This window comes from Homarus americanus, unplaced genomic scaffold (genome assembly GCF_018991925.1).
Source record: "Homarus americanus isolate GMGI-L3 unplaced genomic scaffold, GMGI_Hamer_2.0 scaffold57965, whole genome shotgun sequence".
NCBI lineage: Eukaryota > Metazoa > Arthropoda > Malacostraca > Decapoda > Nephropidae > Homarus > Homarus americanus.
Window position 1 is genome coordinate 243,121 of NW_024725031.1, and position 21,102 is coordinate 264,222.

A 21,102-nucleotide genomic window follows, 5' to 3' on the forward strand; every position below is an offset into this window, starting at 1 on the left:
GCACAGAGTGGTTGACCGGCTGGAGCAGGTGGTGGTGGGGTAACAACCCGGAAAATTAAACGATGTTTTCTTCCTCACTGTAAAGCAAAATATCACACCAACAGATTTCCTCACTACCAGAATTGGACATTACTAATACCAGAATGCCAAATTACTTTTTTCAATGCCAAACCAATTTTTTTTCTTTTAATACCAAATTTGGGGTAATTTGGCATTGAAAAATGACGGTTAGCAACCCTGCCTTAGAGCACTGAACAAGGAAATGACAGCTTGGGCACTTAAACTTCATGTTTAACACTTGGGGACATAGATAAAACGATATGAAAGAATACATGTGATTGGTTCAGGCGTGAAAAAATGCTTGTTATTGTTTAGCTTCCAAGTTTGTCCTGTGTCCTGTACAGTAATTGGATATTTAAAACTCTTGTTTGGGGCATGTAGCAAATAAAAAAAAAATTTCAATTGTATTGGAGTAAAAGCATTAAAAAATCATACTTAAGTAAAAGTCAAAGTAATAAAAAATTTGAGTACTTTTTAAAAAGTAAATACCCAAAAATATTACTTTAGTACAGTACTCAAGTAAATTTATTTAGTTACTTTACAAATCTGGGTGAATCATGCAAACAACCGAGACAAGGATGGGTGTGGCCCCATGATGCATCTGTTCTGGATTTTGAGGAGAAAAAAAGCAGAGTATCCTCTGGGAGGGGAATGATCTTAGGCATCTAACACTGTCTCCTAGAGACAAATGCATATTGGGGAGAATTTGCTCAGGAGCAACTGGAGCTCTTCCCAGTTGGCTCGTAAGCCTCAACAATTCCATTGGATGATGGTAGCCATGATTATTTGGGTTCTAAGTACACGAGAGTGCGGTCCCCAACGGGTTTAGGCTTAGGCTTAGTTTGGGTGTTGGAGCCTAGAGGATGCACCGAGAGTGTATCAAGACATAAGCCTCCTCCAGTCCACCTGTGCTTTTCTGTCCCATTCCAGGGTTGAAAGATGAGTCTGTGGCCACAAAACCACAGATGACCCAGATGTAGACTCATCCAATGGACCAACACCAGACCCACACACTGAAGTCATTCATTCGTGTGTCTGCCACCAACCGTGCTATAACCACTTTGTGTAAAAAAATCACTGATAAACAATAAAATTTATTCATAGCATATCATAAAATACAATTGCACATATAGTATTTTATGCAAAAAAAAATAGTTCCTTCCACATTCAAGCCGACCTCTGGGTGATAACACACAGTTCAGCCAGGCAGTCAACCAGATGACTCTGAGATGTGTATGTGTACACTGTGACGTCACATCGGAGTGATGGAGCATGGGTGGATGGCGAGTCAGTGAAGCCGTTACAGCTCACTGCCTCCACACATACACACCCATGCACTTCATTTTTCTTATTTAATAGTTTTTTATTATGTTCTCTTAATTTCTTAGCCACATTAGAGTATCAAAATTTTTATTCTTTTGCTCTGTATTAAAGAAAACGGTTTTACTAGGTTAGATTAAAATATCCTGAGTAATATGTTACTTTTTTTTTTACATACTGAAAACTTGAAGAGGCAAAAAAACCTATTGTTTTTGTTAAAATTATTAATTTGTATTACAAAAACTCTCCATATAAACATCAACACCATCTCTGAAACAGAATATTATGAAAAAAATGATAAATCTTGGTAGCCACGGTAAAGTTGTGGAAAAGTGTTCCTACACCCCGTGGTAGCTCATGTCTACATACGGCCAACCTATTGCAAACCGATCCACCAATCACGTTTGTCGTTACATGACCAATATTACAAATGACCTTACCGTTTGGAGACACATTTCCGCAACTGTACCAAACTCTATTTTTTCCATAAAGTAGCAAATTCAGTATTTGTGGATTCATGATGATTTCCAAGAACGTAACCCTCATGAATACAGGACGATAAGTGTACAGTAGTCTTATTGTCTTATTTTTTCTGCTTATGTTAAAGTCAAAACAATAACAAAACCAATGATGTATAAATCATACAAAAATTAAAAAAAAAAAAGAAATCCCGTGGGATAAATTGGCCACAGAACAATGATGATCAGACCTCACGAGTGGTCCCATATGACTTTTGTCATTGCCGTGTAAACCTATAAATTTTGGTGTGCACGAGAGGGTTAATGTGTTTAACTACTCGAGTACACCCAGGGGAAAAAAAAAAGCCAGTGAAATATCATAGGCAGTGAATAATTGACATTGCAAAAGCAATTGAAAATTTCCAAGAGTAATTTTCTATCCATATTTTTTTTTACCACATATCCTCAGTATACTACAGTAGTTCTGTAGCACTATGCTTGATACTGTATATGAATCTGTATAAAGTATGGACAAAGACCACATTAATAGAGAATAAGATATCGTACTTATATAAGAACTGAGCCAGTTGAAGGGAGATATTGAAACACATGGTGGAGGTTTTCTTTCACCCTCCTGCTTGATCAGAAATAATAAACTAATAAACACACTGTTCAGAGGAACGGTGATTATAAAAAATATATATTTAGTTAATCCATTTACTGCCTCACAATAGGAACTAAATATACATTACAAAACTCAATTCAATACATGTTTTAAGATTCTAGTAATGTTTTTATATGTAATAACCACAGTCTTTTGGTATCTACATTACTGAAATTTGGTAAAATGTGGAGAAGTACTGTACAGTATAAAGTGAACAAACAATTTCCGTACATAGAAGGAATGTGGATGGGAGTTTAAATGCATCATGTAAGGTAGGAACATATTCTTGGAGGTGAAGAGGAAATTGAGAGATATGATAATCCTTCATAACTTGACATATTAACAGTGAAACCGGGCTGTAAGTTTGGCATAAGGCTCTAAAATTAATGATACAAACAAGATGTCTGAGGGAAATACCTAAGGTTAACAAAATGGAAGGAACAAGAAATGGAATGTGCAAAAGTATATAAAACTCTTGTTCTTCATGTAGTCAAACTACTTCTTGATCAGTCCTTCCAACTTGCTAATTTCCTTACCATAGCCTTCATTGCTGGTCCAGGGAGTTTCTAAGATTAAGGGAACATCATTGAAGTGTTCACAATTCATGATTCGCTGAAATCCTGCAATTCCAATTTTTCCTCGACCAATGTTTTCATGGCGGTCCTTATGATCTCCAGACTCACCTGCAATGTATGAATAGTAAAATTCAGGATTGATTAAAAAATCTCTTAAAAGACAGTCTATAGTTTGGGGACTTGATTTAATATACTAACCACAATTATTAAAGTGAGTGACAGCCCACAACTCCACTTTGGTGTATGGTAGCTGGGAGTAATCTTACCAATGTAAAATCTTAAAAAAAAAGAGCACAAGTCAAGTGAAGGAAACTGTTAGGTGTTCCATGCAAACCTATAAAATTGATATTTTATCTCAATTTCTGAAAAAATCTCTTCGCCAAGGTAACCTTGGTGATTTCACGACTTCGTTGCCCAAGTGCCAAAATTCATCGTGTGAAATGTTTCAAATAACAAATGTTTTTAGCAGAAACTGTAAAGGTACATCTACACTAAATTTGAGACAATTTATATCTACCAGAAATTACAAGTTGAAAAATTACCATAATAGCACACAACTCAGCCTGGTAGTGAGCAGACTAGGGGGAATGGCTACAGTGACAAGTTTAACTTGGTAACAATGCCACCGGTGATGTAAGATGCAAATAGTGAATGGGAATACCCTACTGAGATTTACAATGCATATAAAAGTTTGGCCCTTGTATTAGGGCAATTCCTAGAACCATTGGGGTCAGCTCTACGGGGTGGGGCCAAGGTGGCATGCCATTAGGGTGGACAGGGAGCTAGTCCCCTCTCCCCCACAAAGGCAGATTTGTTATCAGTTACTTTTCATCGCAGAAGGTTGATTTTGGGCCCAAACAATTCAGAATACAATGTATGACAACTTTGAAGAGGGTATTCCATAGTGCAGGGGTACCCCAGTCCCTTGCAGCCCCCAAATGGGGACATGCTCTCATTTGTGAGAGCGACAGTCAGGCTGGTTTTGACCTCCTTGTGTAACACATCACTTGAATTAATGTGCTGAACCACTTAATTGAAAATAAAATACATAATTTGAGGAATTTTATTTTCTATAGTCATATATATCGTTTAATAGGTTACAGAATTTGTAAAACATGTAGACTTTATTGTGTCCTACATGACATGTACAGTCACCTCTCAATTTACATGGTACAGTAAAACCTCGATAAATCAGACTTCACATCACCAGAAATACTGTACTAAGAAAACAAACACGCTTTAAGGAATGGGGAAGATTCATAAAAAAAATCTCCTGAAAAGAACCACTCTTACTGAATACTGTACTGTGGTCTAATCATATTTGCTTTAGGCCTACTAAGAATTAAGACACTTGAGTATGTAAGTAGGGTGGGACTGATCAGGTGTTGCTGCATTTGTCAGGTTTATTTATTTATTGATTCAGTATTATATTCTCATATAATTGGCCTCTTATGGTTTATGGTTCATCATGATTAATATAACATCTTCAGTAATAGAGAAAAATACAATACTGTATGTAATTTGTAATATGACTTGAAAATAAAAGGATAAGCTGTATCAGAAGGTTATTAACTCAAGATGCATCCATGTGAGAGCTTTCAGCAGACCAGTTTACAACAGGGGTCACTATAACACATTGTACAGTCAAACTTCCCAAGCTCACCTATGCCTCCCCTACCTGGTCTTCCTCCCTAAATGCCACACAATGTAAACACCTAGAAAAAGTGCAAAAGAGGGCATGCAAGATTATTCTCTCCCCTTCCTACTCCACACATCAAGAAGCGCTCAACACACTGACCCTTTCGACTCTCACTGACCATCACCACGACCTCATCTGCAAATTTGGTAAGAAGCTTCTGCACCATCCTCGACACCGGCTCCTACTACCACCTGAGATCCCTAGCCCGAGAATTGCTGTTCGACACCACAACCGCATCCAGCCCATATGTGCATGAACTGATCGCTATAAGAACAGCCCAGTCCCAACCATTGTAAAAATTATCAATAACTTGTAATAAACCAGTGTATTCACTCCCAGTAAATCCTACTTTTTGCACTGTCACTATGTTGAAATGCCCTGTAGTCTGAGCTTTTCCCCATCTAGTTATTATATATCTTATTTATATCACTTATGTTATTTGTATATTATTTGTAATTCAAAACCCATTCCCCAATTATGTAACTGTATATTTTCAGCCTTCTGGCTGCCAAGCTCTTTCAATAAACCGTTAATTGTTATTATTATTACAGTACTTGATATAAAGATACCCTCTTAACAATTTTATTTACTACCTTTGAATGTTTTATGATGGCTCAATTCGGCTACTTGTACGCTGTGAAAAGATAGTTTGTAAAAAGCCAAATGAAGATCGTGTAGTGCACATGCTAGTGTGACAGCAAAACTTGCTGCTTGCAGCCTTGAGAAGTAGCTGGCATGTCCAATCATCCCTTTTAGATAAATTGATATAACAGGAAGGTATCAACAAATTAATAAATTAGTTTCATCTACTAATGTACGGGGTTCCAGGGTTATTTAACTCATAGACTTTGTTCATAATACACAGTGAGTTACTCAATCCAGTGTAAGGTTATAATTTTTTTCATGTGACCATCTGTTTGTGGAAACTGAAGAGTGACATCAGAGACAATAATGGAAAACAGAAAAACATTAGGGATAACAAAAATGCATAATTATCTCCTTTCATTCACAAACTAACCTTTGGAATCATTCATATGTATCCCTCGAAGAAACTGCCACCCAATGATTTTACCAAAATCATCCAAAAATTTATTAAGTCCATCTTCTGTAGAGAGATCATAACCTGTAAGACGGTAAATGAGAAAATAAGCACCAAGGAGAACATGGTGTTGCAGGGGTATTGTCTAATGGTAGACCCTGCTGCCATATGGGATCACAAAAATTTTGACCAAGTTCCAGGTTGCTCATCTGACTTTCTGCCTCATTTGTATTAATAACTATCATTATTATTAATATTATTACATTTTCACCCCCAGGCCCTGATGTGGGTCATTGACCTATGGCAGGGTGGGGTAATCCTGTAATAGTAGTAGTAATATTAAGGTAATTAAATGGTGGCGAAGGTGTGGCTATTGGGGGAGGCTGGAGGCCACTTTTACAAAAAAAAAGAAAAAGAAAAAAGTAGTAGTAGTAGTAGTAGTAATAATAATAATAATAAAACTAAACAACCAATATAAGTTTTACATATACAGTAAACCCTTGCATATACAGTACAGTATATCATAGGAATACCCATTATTTTCCATACAGTACATGCAAATGAACTAGCAAATTGCCATCACAAGTGTTGGCCAAGTTTCTTACATTTATGCAAGTTTATGATACTACAGAAAAGATTCCTATTGCAATGCTTCTTATGTCAGTCTGCCAAAACATCTGCTTTACATTTCAGATTAGAAAGATAAGACACCTTGAAAAACATTTTCAACACATTATGCTGCTACCCTCTTGGACACTAAATGATAAGTACTGATAGTTAAAGATGACCTGTAACAATTAACAAGCTACCTTATCCTGTGATTTTACATGAAATATGCAAGGAATTCAACACACAATTATTGTGCAGCTGTCTGATTGAGCTTACAGTACTAGAGTTCGAGAAACTAAGTGAGTGAGTCTCACAATTCTCGTTTTTTGTGCAAATCCAGTCACCTATAGTAGATATTTGATTACCACTGTAGTAACTGTATGAAAAGCATTATGTATACAAAGCACTCCTGACTGAACTGAATGATGACAACTATGAATGATACATGCCCCACCCTAAATTCTGGATAAACAAAAGTTACCTGCAGCATGTGCATGACAGGTGTCAAGGCAAACTCCAACCCGCGATCTATCTTTCACATGCTCAATAATGAGGCGTAGTTCGTGAAGATCTCCACCAATGGTAAATCCCTGCAAAAGAATCCAATGATCAGTTATGGCTGTTCAGGGATAAATACCTTTGCAATGATGTTACACAATCCATAGCAAAGCCAGCTGCCATGATAAGTTACACAAATCCAGAATACCAAAACTAAAACTCAGTAACTGAAATTTTTAGACTATAACTCTTGTATTTCCACAAAATATATATTTTTTTTAATACAAAGATTAACTTTCTAATAATAAGAAATAATATGAGTATCAGGATGAATAGCCAGTGTTCGGTGTAACAGCAGTTTGCCACTTGTTTGGCACCAACTCCAAGAGATGGAGGTATGGTAGGCAGGAGGGGAGGGTGAGCCGGCAGTCGGGCTACGAATGCTATACAGGTCAGGTTGGTGGCGCAAGCCCAACACCTCCCTTGATTTTAATTTAGCATATGCCCTGGCTGATAGCAGGATGAGAGAACGGTGGACCCTGGCAGCTGAGTGTAAAGCAATATAGCATACCAAGAGCAAAAGTGACCATTGAAGGAGCAGCGACGGCAGGCTTGGTGGCGATTGAGGGCGATGAAGGACATTGGTGATAGAAAGTGACAAGCAGCTGGGTGGAAACGGAAGGGACAGTGTCGATTGGAAGTGACGGTAGGAAGAGTGAGAGAAGAAGTGACAGTGGTGATTGATAGTGACAGTGGGCAGAGAGGTAATGGAAAGAACAGAGGGGACTGCAAGTAACGGTTAGAGGAACGGCAACGTAAAGGACAGGAAAATCGGGAGTAGTGACCTGCATGGACAGATTCGGTGAAGAGAACAGAGTTGAAGATTTGAATGTGAAGGACTCTCTCATACCATGTACATATGTTCTTGTTATTGTTTTATTAGAAATTTTATTGTTAATTGAAAATACCGTACAGTTACAAGAGTAAACATTGCTCCTGTTATTGACCTGCCAGTACATAAGGCACACCCTGCACATAATCATATCTCTGACAATGAGCAGAAATTTACAGCTATTGGATCATAATGTTACCCACATCAACTTATATGCAGGGGATGAAATAATACTGTATTTTGAAAGAATTGCCCAAAGCCAAGACTGAAAGTAAATATAAAGAAATATCTTACCTGGCAGCTCATATTTTCCAAGACACAGATAACATCTTTGGTTTGATCATGGGCAAGATTTATACTCTCAGCAATGCACCTGCAGCATTCCTCTCTGCTGATCTTTCCCACAGTAGATCCTGTTATGGATCCCAGATAAGTACACAGTATTACTGGATATATGTATTTACCAAGAACAACAAAACCTTATTTTATGAAGAAAAAGTCTCTTAGAATTAAATACTCTGGTAACATCTGAAAATGTTTAATTTCTTTAATTTTAAGGAGCCAGTTAAGTGTTTGAAAATGGAACGATACTATTTTTAATATTGAGTAAGGCAGGTGTTAATAATTTAATGAATCTATGGGAGGAAACAAGTATCATGAAAACTTAAATCTCTGAACTGACAATGTTTATATATCAACTTAGAGATTCAAAAATAGTATCACACAAATTTTATGGCCAGACTGTCTCCTTCATGCACAGTGGTTCTAAACATAGTACGTATACAGTAATATCTTTAAACCCATGAAATACAGTTTTATAATCTCTTGAGCTTTCCTTGGTTACATCAACTTAACGTTTACCATTTCTGTATCCCTGTTACTACCCATGTACAGTCTGAATCAATGTAAACTAGTATGATGATTTTCTGACTAAATACTTATCCTTTTTATTATTATTAATAATTGGCACTTTACGAAACAGAACCTTGAACCATAACTTGTAAATCATTAGTTAATAAGTGGTTACACAAAGACAATTAGTATGGCTTTAGAGTCACAAGCCATGAAATTGATCCCAAAGTCAAGCTGTGTTACAGAGCATCAACAGTGCTCAAAAACAAGTCATAATACTGTACTTATGGCATACAAGTCACTTTTTGTCTGAAAAATGGAAAAAAAAATCAGCCTGCGTCCTATATGTGAAGGTGTTGTCTCCTATAGGCTAATGAATCCCCCAGTTGCTGTCGCCAGTACTGTATACTAAATTTGACCTAATCCAACTCAAGAATTAAATATATGTTATTGCTTGCTTTAACACATTATTATTATTTTTAATTAATTAAAAATATAATTATTGTAAACATAAAAGCTCAATTTATAACAACTGTACTGATGATGATAACCTGAGACGATTAACGTCCATATGGCAGACACCCAATTCTTCAAAGGTAGCTGAGCAGTAACCATTTCTGAACTCTTACAAGCATTGCAGTCTATTAATGCCATACCTGCAACATTTATTTTGTCAAACTACAAATACCTGATACAAATGAAGATTTACAGATAACTTTCTTTTCACATTTACATCTGGTAACATTGCTGGCATCATTGTAGCCAGGTTAGACTCATCTCTGCAACCACCAGGCAACTGAGCCAAGCTGTTGTTTTTCAACTTGTATTTTCGGGTAGATATACGTAAAGTTTTTAATTTTTCTTTCCTGATACGTGTATTCAAGCACACACCATCCTACATACATGTTGTGAAAAAAAAATTTTTCCTAAGGACAAACACATAAAAGGAATATAAATTTCTTTGCACACAAGTTAGCTGACTTAGTGGGGGAGAGTGAGGATGGCTGGGCATTGTTGGTGGTGGTGGGGGGGAAGCGTTGCGAGGGAATCGGCAGAGGTAGCATCGCCGTTGCTATGGTAAACAGGGAGTACAGATGTACAGTATATGCAAATGGCAACTGTGTTAAACTTTCAATTGGCTTTTATTTACTGGTTTGGCAATATAGTATTTTTGGTTGTAACTTATTCAGTGGTATTATTTTTATTTATTCCTCACATTTATTGGTACTTTATATTTTGTTTTAAGAAAATCATGGCTACAGGGGGAAAACACACACAAAAGTTTTTTCCTCAATACTCCCTGCTAAATGGGGGCATCTTATATGCCGTAAAATACAGTATTCTTCTTTCTTGGATTCATTGTCACTGTCAACACTTTACAACCATTTTCCACCAAATTTGTTAACAGAGAAAAATAGAGCCTCTACCTACCAGGATGAAAGTTGTAGTGTGGGATCCCCAACTTCTCACAGCGTTGTAGCTCCTCAAGTAACATATCTCTACTTTTCTTCAGGATCTCGGGTACTGGAGAGCCGAGGTTCATGATGTACGATCCATGTGGCAATATCAGATGAACAGGAAAATTCTGGTCAAGAGAGAAAAAATACAATCAGATAAATTTTATATACAGTGGAATACATACACATAATAATTAACATCTACTATATTTTGGAGGCTTTGATCCTAATAGATACCATATCTCTTTATTATATACAGTACAGTGGTCCCTCGGTTAACGAACACAATTCGTTCCAGAAGGTCATTCGTTAACCGAATCCATTGTTTCAATGGGATATTGGGTAATTGGTTCCAGCTCACCGAAAAGCACATACAAAGTAAAAGAAAAAAAATGCAGTAAAGTACACTTACTTTGAGGTGTGTGTGTAGAAGGCTCCTGGTTGATGATGATGATGATGGGAATTAGAAGTGGGGGTGGAGGAGAAGGGAGAAGAGAAGGAATTGGGGGTGGACGAGAAATCACCCCATGCTTGATGCTGTCATTTCACCCAAAAATTTTTAAGTTCACTTGGTGTAATTCAAGATTATTTTCTTTCAATCATCACTGCACTGCACTATATATTGTCAATATGTTAAATAAATTTCAGAATGACCAATAATTGTACTGTAAAAACGTAAAAATACTCTGTGTTCAAGAGACCCACAAGCAAGATGTTTCCTCCACTGAAGAGAGATACAAACTGAGGCCCTGGTGGGTGAGTGAAGTGGCTGATGGCACACCAAAAACTAGTTCCCTGTACTGCAATTATGTTAAATACGTGTTAAAATGACTTAAAAAAATAATATAAAACTTGGAAAATTATTGAACAGTACAACCTTCTTGATATTTACTCCAATTTTAATGAATCTAATCCCTAGAACCGATTTCTGTATTGGCGGACTAATCTTCCTGCTGGTGAGCAAGCCAAAGCATGCCGAAACATTTTCGTAAGAATTTCATTAACCGAATTTTTGTTAGTTAACCGAAATGAAGATTCTTATGGAAGGTAATTCATTAACCGAAATTTCGTTAACCGAGGGACCACTGTTCATGCTTACATATCGCTAATAAAATTGTCACCATATGAAGTTACTCAGTTCAAAATTGGACAGCACATCATAAAACTTTACATACCTGGCTTGCTTCATGCCATTTCTTGATAGTTGCATTATCCAAAGGTTTTGCCACCCACTGTCGCTGATTACGTAAAAAGAGAGCAAAAGATTTGGCCTTGCACTTTTCTGCATTTTCAAAGGCATTCCAAATTCCACCTAATAGTAAAAAAAAATGTACGTATATATTATTTTGACAATGTCAATCACATACAATCAAACATGGGGATCGAAGCCAAATCCCTTAGAATGTCACAAACCCAAAGCCAGCCATTTAAAACATCATGAAGCCAAAGCCAGCCATTTAAAGTTATGAAGCCAAGGCCGAAGCCAGGGCCTTACATGGCTACACGAAACATTACCACCATTACTTATAGAATACAATATACAGTACCTTGTACTGAACAGTATTACCTTACGTGTTGATGGGAATACATATGATATTGTAAGTTACAGTAAGGCTTTGAGATAAGATGACTTTATGTTAAGTTGATTGTACTTAAGAGTAAGTTTTGACACTACCTATAGACTGAAAAAGGTTGCTTATAGTAACAATTTATCATTCATAATACTGTTGTGGCTGATACTCGCAGCTAACAGTAGCTGCCTACCAGCAAGATGTCCAAGGCAGGATGTATTTAAACCAGCGAGATTAAAATCAGAATGAGTGATACACCCTGGGAGCTAACCACGAGAGAGTGGGCTCTCTAGCACCACGCGTCAGAGTTTAGTGAGGCTACAGCCGAGCACATGTGTTTGAATACCAGCGGTGTAAGCCTGGTGTACTCATCGGGATTATATGTGCAAAGTAGTGTTCTTGTACAGGATTGTGGATAATTAGCAGGAATATAATTGTCCCAAGTTGAGTAAGGAAACCATAAAATATTGCTATTACCAGTACAGGTTCACAATCCCTTATCCGAAACCCTTGGGCCTGATTTGTTTTGGAATTTGGAATTTTTCAGATTTCAGAACGGTAGTAAGGTACATATACTACTGTTTATTATGGTAACACCCTAGCGGGGTCTATGGCAGCACCCCGTAAGCAAACACATTAATATTTCTGCAACGAACCTTATCAATATGAATTAAAAAGTACAGTACATACATCCAAAGTACTGTATACTGGTAATAGAATTAACAAAACATTAAATATAAACAAATACAGTACTGTACACATACTGTACAATAATAAATAAAAAACACTAAAAAATTTTAACACTTAATTTGAGGTGTGTAACATCTACATTCAAATTATTTGCTTTCTTGCAAGGATTCCAGCAATGCAAGTTATATTCTGCTAAGTTTAGTCTGTGACATTTTATAAGATAAAAACTTTAAGCCTAAAACTTCCTTCACCCCTGGGAAGGGGGAGGTTATGTGTTGACAGCCAGGCAGAGGGGAGGAGGGAGGGAGGGGGGGGAGGTATTGACCAGCCGGCGGGGAGATTACCCAGTGTGTCGTTATCAGTCTTATAGAGGGAGTGTAAGTTTTCTGCTTATAAAATGTCAATGAATTGACTTGATAGAATATAACTTACATTGCTGGAATTCTTGAAAGTTAGTGATTAATTTGAATATAAACATGCTATAGTTTGCATTAGACATAAAATTATTATTTTTTGTTATTTAGTATATTTGAGTACCGGTAAAGTACAGGTTTGCCCTTAAGACAATTATTTCTTTTACTTTTTTCACAATATGTATTACGGATGGTGTGTGCATGTAAGTAAAAATAAATGAAGAAAGTTAGGCACATCTACCCCAAAATACGAGTTGAAAAATTTCCTTAAATGTACTACGCTAAAGGACCAAAATTTTTCTCATGCAAAATATATGATGTGGCCCAGTCCCAGGTTACTGATCTGACTTTCTGCCTCATTTACACACATCGAAGGGTTTCAATTGTTCCTCTTACTATTGACATCACAACATACATACAGTATATTGTTTCTCACTGAAGAATTTTTTTTCTGTATGTCTTCATTATTATTATTATTAATGTTATCATCATTATTTTATTATTTATATTGACTTACTTTTTATTATAAATTTTATTTATTATGATTTATTATTATTATTACATTCCCCCCGACGTGGGTCAGTGACCTGTGCCCAGGCGGGCTAATCCCTGTGTGTGTGTGTGTATATATATATATATATATATATATATATATATATATATATATATATATATATATATATATATATATATATATATATATATATATATATATATATATATATATATATATATATATATATATATATATATATATATATATATATATATATATACAGTATAAAAAGAAATCCTGGCCATAATGGTTTCCTGAGCTTAACACTCATTCATTACTCACCACTTTACACACTGTACTAGATACCAATGTCAGACACATGCACCTGGTAGGGTTAAGGATAATGGAAAACATAAGAATGTGTGCTAAAATTAACTCCCATTGGCCGATCATAAGAGGCAGTTGTACAGGACGGTGGGTTGGGTCACATATGCTCAACACTTAAAACACAGTAACAAATACATTAGAAATTACTAAACGCAAAAAGAAATTACAGTTTCTCCTCGACTTACAACAACCCGGACATACAACGGCCATGGCCGTATAAAATATTTTTCACATTACGTACTTTCGAGTCCTGACGTTAGTGATCGGGCTGTGTACCGATAAAATTTTTGTTTGTAATTCCCTTTAAAATGGCTGGCAAACATAAAAGTGAGAGTTCTCATGGTGCTGAGAAGAAAAAGAGACACCCATTTTAGAATTTCTATGTATTACTTTCGCCTTTTCGACTTACGACCTGGTAGTCGGGACGGAACCCCGTCGTAAGTCGAGAAGAGACTGTATATGCAAACAATTCACCTTACCTGCACCAGAAACATGACAGCCCATGTACTTGAGTCCTGTTGATGGTATTGGTGCAGGGCCGTCCCCTAAGCTTTCATACTTAATAGGACGTGCAACGGGGTCATCCTTTTCCTGAAAGAGGAAAATGCATATACTGTACAGTACAGTACTGTACAGAAATAACTATGTGAGGAAAAGCAACATATTACTGAATCATGCACAGTAACTCCAGGTAAGTTATTAAGGCTACCACATGTTCATACTAACATTTGTTTTAATCCCTACAAGTATAAATGACATAACACAGCAACAGGAAACAAGATGGAGATCTACAGTGCAATCTCAAAAGTACAGTAACAATTTTCTCCCAATGGTTTCAAGTCTTCACTTTTAATCGTTGCTTAAAAATAATGAATATTCATATTTGTAGCCTACCTTTGATATCTCAGATCACTTCACACAATGCTGTGTTACTTCTGTGCTTGTACACAAGCTGGCTGTATTTACCCACATAATCACTCCAAACCAACACAGGTTGAAAACTAGTCACCAGTATTTTTGAGCATCCTAACCTAAGAGTACTGCACACATCTACTGTACTATACTATAATGCTAATAAAGGTGTACGATGCTCTCAGATGTAGCACACTACAGTATATTGCTAAGAAATCATTCCAGGGTTTGTAAATAGGATTTGTTGTTGGCATCAAGATAGTGGTATGAATTTTAGGCTGGGGATCAACCCTCAGCTGTGGCATCACTTGGCATCACTTTTATAACTTGTGGTGCAAAATACAGTACCGGTAATGCAAAATTTCACCTGACGGTTTAACAGTGGCCAGAATAATTAAACAGACAGTAAATTTCTGCCAACTATCACCATCTAATGATAACTGTGATTCTGACTATGTGGGGATAATTTAGTGCATGTACAGTACAGAACACTACCATTAATAAAAACAAACTTGCATAATTACCTTTGCCTGCTTCTTTTTTGGAGGATTTTTTTTTACTGGTTCCTGTTTCAATTCATCTTCTATATTAGGTTTTGTTTCCTCATTTGTTATTTCACCATCACCTGTGTGTTTTTGTTTGGTACCTTTTCTTTTGTTTTCAATGTCCTTGACTTTTTCTTTTCTTTCATTACCTTTGTCAACACTGGTAATTTTGTTGTTTTTCTTTTTCTTCTTTATTTGTGGCTCATCATTTATATCTTCCTTTGTTTCTTCTTCTTTAGATTTGGTCTTTCTCCTTGTCCTCTTTCTATTCACCTCTTTACTTCCACTTTCTGTCACTGCCTTTTCACGTTTCCTACCGTTCGTTTCCTTCACTTCCTCATCCTCAGTTTTAATTTCATGGTCCTTTAATTTTTCTTCATAATTAATTCTTTCAGAGACTTTACCATTCCTTGACCTTCGACTGGCTCTCCCCCTTTTAACATCATGGCCTTCCTCTGAAAGATCAAATAGTTTATAAATATTTGAAGTTACGATGTTATTTGCAGCATTTGAAGGAAAAAGCAGATTACCTCCCTCTCCCAGGTACCATTAGGATATTTAGTAATCAGGTACAATAACCTCGGGTGGCTAATATTTACATGAACCAAAACACTAAAATACGAACACCCGCTGATACGAACGAGGTCCCATAAGGTCAATTATTTTAAGAATCTGACATAGGCACAACTGGTCCATAGTATTAATGTACGAGAACTAGTTTGCGTGACGTAGCGGCGAGGCAGAGCAGCGCGTGGGGAGCAATGCATCACCCAGCCACGCACCTTGAGGGAGCGTCAGTACTCTTTACCCTCACCACCTTAACATGTGTGATCAAGTGCGAACTGCTGTTTTTTGCTCTTTAACTCTCTTTTTTGGCCTTCATCATGACTCCCAAATGCAAACCTGATGCAAGTGATTGTAGTGCATCTAAGAAAATGAAAACAAAGTGGAAGTGAAAGTTGATGTAATTAAACTTTCTGAAAGAGGCAAAACACCTTCAACTCATTGGTAAAGCGTTGGGCTTCAGTCGGCCAACGATCGAAACAATTTTGAAAGATAATCAGAAAATTCTTGAATATGTAAAGGATCTACACTAGTGCACTCAACTGTGATAACAAAATAAAGAAGTGGATTGTTAATTGAAATGGAAAGTGTTAGTGATAGGGCGGAAGATCAAAATCAACGCGATTTGCCTCTAAGTCTAGCCTTGATTCAGGAAAAAGTGCGAAGCTTGTACACTGACCAAGGCTAAACGTGGTGGTGAAAGTGATGGGGAAAATTTTGTTGCTAGTAGGGGCTGGTTTAACCAGTTCAAGATAAAGGAAAATGGTGTTAGGAAAAAACACTGCCTAAAGTTTGTCCAGGATTTCAGGTTAAATGATTCGAGATATATAAAAGGACTTAGACTATGGTATAGTGCACACAGGGCGTGTTCCGACTTACGTACATTTCCGGCTTAAGAACGTCCTCAGAAACGGAACTTGTTCATAACCCAGGGACCCCCTGTACTGTATACTGTAAATACAATTAATAATTTACTACTGAACAGATTAACCCGAGCATAAAAACCACAACATTTAGACTATCACAGTACTTGTACACACTACTATACACATATGACAGCATAAATAACAAATAAATTGGTGACACATCATACTCTTTCTCTACTTCTGGTTGAATTTAAATACCTGTGCAGTATATTCTGTAAAATTCATCTACAGTAGTTGGTAAAGATTTGTTTTAGTTACACCACGGAAACTACTAACAGCAGTTATGGAGATATGACCCCCCCCCCCCTCCCCCATCACCAACAATACTGGCTGTTCAAATGGGGCAGAGCTTTGAAGTAGAGGGAAATTATGAGGCATAATACTAAAGACAACACCAAACTAACCTTTGAAAACCTTTCTTATCCAATAAAAATCCTAAAATTATATAAAGCTTACCTTATTTGTGTTTTCTGTATTTAGTATGTGATTGTGGCATTGTTTTCAGAGTTCAGATGAGGAAGGACCCATAAAATCGAAAGCAAGTTTGGAAAGGTTAGGTAAAGGTTTCTTTGGCATTCATTTTACTATTTTAACCCACATTTTCCATCTACTTCAGAACCCTGTCCAATTTGAACAACCAATATTGTTGGTAACTGGGGAGATCATATCGGTTAAAATACTTGAAAAATATAAATTTACGATGGAAATATAACAGAATAAAGTATTTTTCTTTTTCCTTATACGTATAAACAGAAATATGAATTTCTGTGGTGTAACTAAAATGAATCTTAGCCCAGCATTGTTTAGTCGGCTTATGGATGAAGTCTGTACAGTACAGTACTGTATACCGTATATACTGTATCCAGCTCTGCATTTGCTTTTGTGACTTTACTTGACACCAAAACATACAGATTAATAGGTAAAATTATAGTTTTAGTCATCCCTGTATTTAGATACCCAAGCCTACCTAACCTAACCTAGCCACAGAACCCAGGAACTACAGTATACAGTATCAAACTTAACCTTAATTCCCAAGATTCCTAGGATGACAGAAACGATAATAATACGATTAATTAATACGTAGTTGATATTTTGCCGTGACCGGCTAAGTTTCTACTCACGATATTTTCCTGTGAGTGCGTTCTGATTGGCTAAGTACTTTCTGTTTCATATTATGGGAAGTTAGGTAAGGTTAGGTAGGTTTCTTTGGTTGGTTAGGTTCAGGTTCTATTAGGTTCCAGAAGATGTCACCTTTTAAAATGATAAGAACATCTGTGGAAAAAATTAACAAAATCGAACAACTCCTCCTGGTTAGTTATGTTTATAACTAAACAATGATCGACTCACAGCAAAATAAATGCCAAATGCCTCCAGAGTCACAGTCACATACCGTTCTCACGTTGTTCACCGGTAATGGACGATTATTCAATCGGAGCGCTTCACAGTAAAATAGCGTTAGAAAGAACTTAGCCGGTCACAGCAAAATATCCACTGCCTATTTATTATGTTTTACATTACCTACATTGCACTCATTCATGTATCGTTTGAACAGGGGCAGTGCATGCCCAGTACTTGCCAACAGTGTATAGCAAAGATGTGACTGACTGCCGAAGTGGCTAATGAGCCGATCAGTGGCGAAGTGGCTAAAAGTACTGTAGAAGTAAAAGGTAAATTTGCGTAAGCGAGCCCCATTCCAACCTAAATCAAGCAATATTTCAGTAACTGTTCGCTTCTGACGGAAATGCCACAGAAGAAAAGTGTCTTAGTATACTGTACTGTAGTCTGGGCTATGTAAAAAAACAAGTTTTTAATTTAGAAATTAATTTGGGCCCACTAATGCAATAATACCAAGTAGAAAAAAAACCTTATTGAGGTGTATAAGCATCTTAAGGGGCACTACTCAGTCCAGTGTCCTTACTTGGAGCTGGCGGAGTCTCGCCCCACAAGGGGTCACAGCTCAAGATTGAAGAATCCGCAGGTCCAGAAAACTGTGAGGGCAAACTTTTTCGGAGTGAGAGTTGTGAACTCTTGGAACAATCTACCAGACTTGACCAACACTGGAACAGTTTCAGGTTCATTCAGGAGCCGGTGCATGCCCAGTACTTGCCAACAGTGCGTAACAGAGACATGACCGATCGCCCGGGCAGCTAACGACCCGATCAATTGGAGAAGAGGATAAAAGAAAAGTAACAGAGACGTGGCTGATCGCCCAAGCGGCTAACGAGCCGATCAGTGGTGAAGAAGATAAAAGGAAAAGTAATTACTACAGTACTGTACTGTATTTCACTTATTACCACTACACGAACCTTGGGAATTTAATAGCTACAATTAATATTTTTTACAATTCCAAGACTTTTCTTCAATGGCATATCTGGTGCAAATTACATTTAAGTGAGATATTTAACATTTTATTATATATACTTGTACGTGGCAGTACACACCCTGAAAATTGAACGACGTGGCGGTAAAAATCGAACGACTGTAGAACTTCCCGGTTAGGTTAGAGTTTTGTTTTTCTGATGGTTTTCGAGGTTTTAAACACTTTTTGCATTGATTTTTATGGAATATATCTAGATTTTGAGTTGGGGGGGGGGGAATTATCTCAGAAACTATTGATTTGCACCTGAAATGAAGGTAAAATTCGTTCATAACACATCAAAAACCACCAGAAAAAATTAGTTTCAACTTTAATTTCGTATAGTAGCAACAATTGAAATTTTACGGTAAAAAGTACTGGTATTATTATCATTTTGGTCATCCAGTGAGGTTAGGGTAAGTTAGATTAGGTTGAAATTATGTTTTTCCGATGTTTTTTTAAATGTTTTGATTGATTCCGACCTTCATTTCATATTGATGGATGACTGAAACGTTACTTTTACCAAAGTACTTGCCAAAAGTGTGAAATAAAGAGGCAATACATGCCAACAGTGTGTAATAGAGCCAGTACTTGCCAACAGTGTGTAATAGAGCTAGTACTTGCCAACAGTGTGTAATAGAACAACAGTACTTGCCAACAGTATGTAATAGAGCCACAGTAATTGCCAAGTGTAATAGAGCCACTGTTGGCACAACAGTGTATAACAGACCGACCGCCCAAGCGGCTAATATACCGATCAGTGGTGAAGGATAAAGTAAAATAAGAGAACAAGATTTTCAGTGGCAATCATCGTTACCTCGACAATGGTTGAACAATTAAGTGAACCTGTCTATCGAGTAACTTAATGTTTACCACTTACAACTGAATATCTACACGTTAAACCATCCTGAACTAGTAAGACAATTTTACAGAATAAATATCAATCTACTTGTCAGTCTAACAAATAATACTGGTGATATGTAGATACACTAACCTTTAATATATGTTTTATCGAGAGACATGTTAAAATATATGGAAAATATCGGCAAAATGCAGACAAGGATGATCCAGCCTCAGCACGTGTTTACCGCCTCCATCCATGAACTTGTAAGACAACTTTACAGAATAAATATAAATATACTTGTCAGTCTAGCAAATACTACTGGTGATAATTATGTAGATACACTAACCTTTAATATGTGTTTTATCGAGAGACATGTTAAAATATATGTAAAATATCGGCAAAATGCAGACAATACAGCAACAGCCCCAGCAAGAGTGTTCACCGCCACCAGCTCCAGCCCAAGGACTGTACAGTGTTACAGGTGGAGGAGCCGAGGAGGGTGGTGCCGCTCACCCAATATTAAAGATTTTAATCCTCCCGCGATGACGAGACGCCAAGTGGCCGCTGGGTGTAAAACACTGTCAGCCTATTGGGCCTTATATGATATTGTGCGATAACACCAGATTATCAAATAAAAACAATTTATTTATAAACAGTAGGTAATTGACATCCAACTTTAGATATCTAACGGGTAGGGATAATTTCTGAAAGCAACACACTGATTGTTTTGCAGTAAAATATAATTATTTGCATACTTTACAGTCGCAGCCATATTACTGTATACTCACGTCGGTTCTTCAGCTGTTTGAGCGATGGTGATGGCTACAGTTTTACACCATTTAATATTGTTACGACCCTCCTTTCGCCACTTACCAGCTTCCAACCGCTGGTTACGAGCGGCCATGTCATACTGTATGTACAAAAGTCTATAAAGAATAGTCCAAGTACCCAAGAACAGTTATGGGGTGTAAGCGATATTTACGATGACCTTCTTGCCCTGATCTTTTTCCTTTAACACATGGAATTCTACACTTTTCGAAGATTTGGAGGAGTATCGAAGCAAGTTTCCTGGTGGGAATTATTAGCTAGTACTGTACTCAAAATATCGAAACTTCGAGATCTCTCCAGAGCTTCGAAAAGATGGTATTCCTGAAACAAGATCAGGGCAAGAAGGTCATCGCCTGAACTTGCCTAGCTTATACTACAGACGGGCAAGGGGTGACCTAGTTGAGGTGTATAAGCATCTCAAGGGGCACTACTCAGTTGAGTGTCCTT

At 37.0% G+C, this 21,102-nt stretch overlaps 1 protein-coding gene across 3 annotated transcripts; it reads right to left on the reverse strand.

Moving 5' to 3' along the window:
• Window positions 1–1,141: 1,141 nt before the first annotated feature.
• On the reverse strand, window positions 1,142–20,311 carry LOC121864603 (apurinic-apyrimidinic endonuclease-like). Of its 3 annotated transcripts, none has more exons than XM_042363680.1 (9): window positions 20,174–20,311; window positions 15,117–15,592; window positions 14,160–14,271; window positions 11,299–11,435; window positions 10,098–10,251; window positions 8,109–8,227; window positions 6,906–7,014; window positions 5,795–5,899; window positions 1,142–3,185 (listed from the first exon to the last, which is right to left on the reverse strand). In XM_042363680.1, the coding sequence occupies exons 1-9, from the start codon at window positions 20,199–20,201 to the stop codon at window positions 2,998–3,000; spliced, it is 1,428 nt and encodes a 475-aa protein (XP_042219614.1). In that variant the 5' UTR covers window positions 20,202–20,311; the 3' UTR covers window positions 1,142–2,997. The 3 variants fall into 3 exon arrangements, with proteins under 3 accessions (XP_042219614.1, XP_042219615.1, XP_042219616.1); XM_042363681.1 differs by lacking the exon at window positions 20,174–20,311 and adding an exon at window positions 19,978–20,078; XM_042363682.1 differs by lacking the exon at window positions 20,174–20,311 and adding an exon at window positions 19,639–19,775.
• Between the last annotated feature and the right edge of the window lie 791 nt (window positions 20,312–21,102).

Excerpts from the sequence above, each read along its gene's own strand:
- LOC121864603 (XM_042363680.1), bottom strand. The coding sequence starts at position 20,201 with ATGTCTCTCGATAAAACACATATTAAAG. Across the intron at positions 15,593-20,173 it reads CGATAAAACACATATTAAAG|AGGAAGGCCATGATGTTAAA; the intron begins GTTAGTGTATCT and ends TTGATCTTTCAG. Across the intron at positions 5,900-6,905 it reads CTGTCATGCACATGCTGCAG|GTTATGATCTCTCTACAGAA; the intron begins GTAACTTTTGTT and ends ACCGTCTTACAG.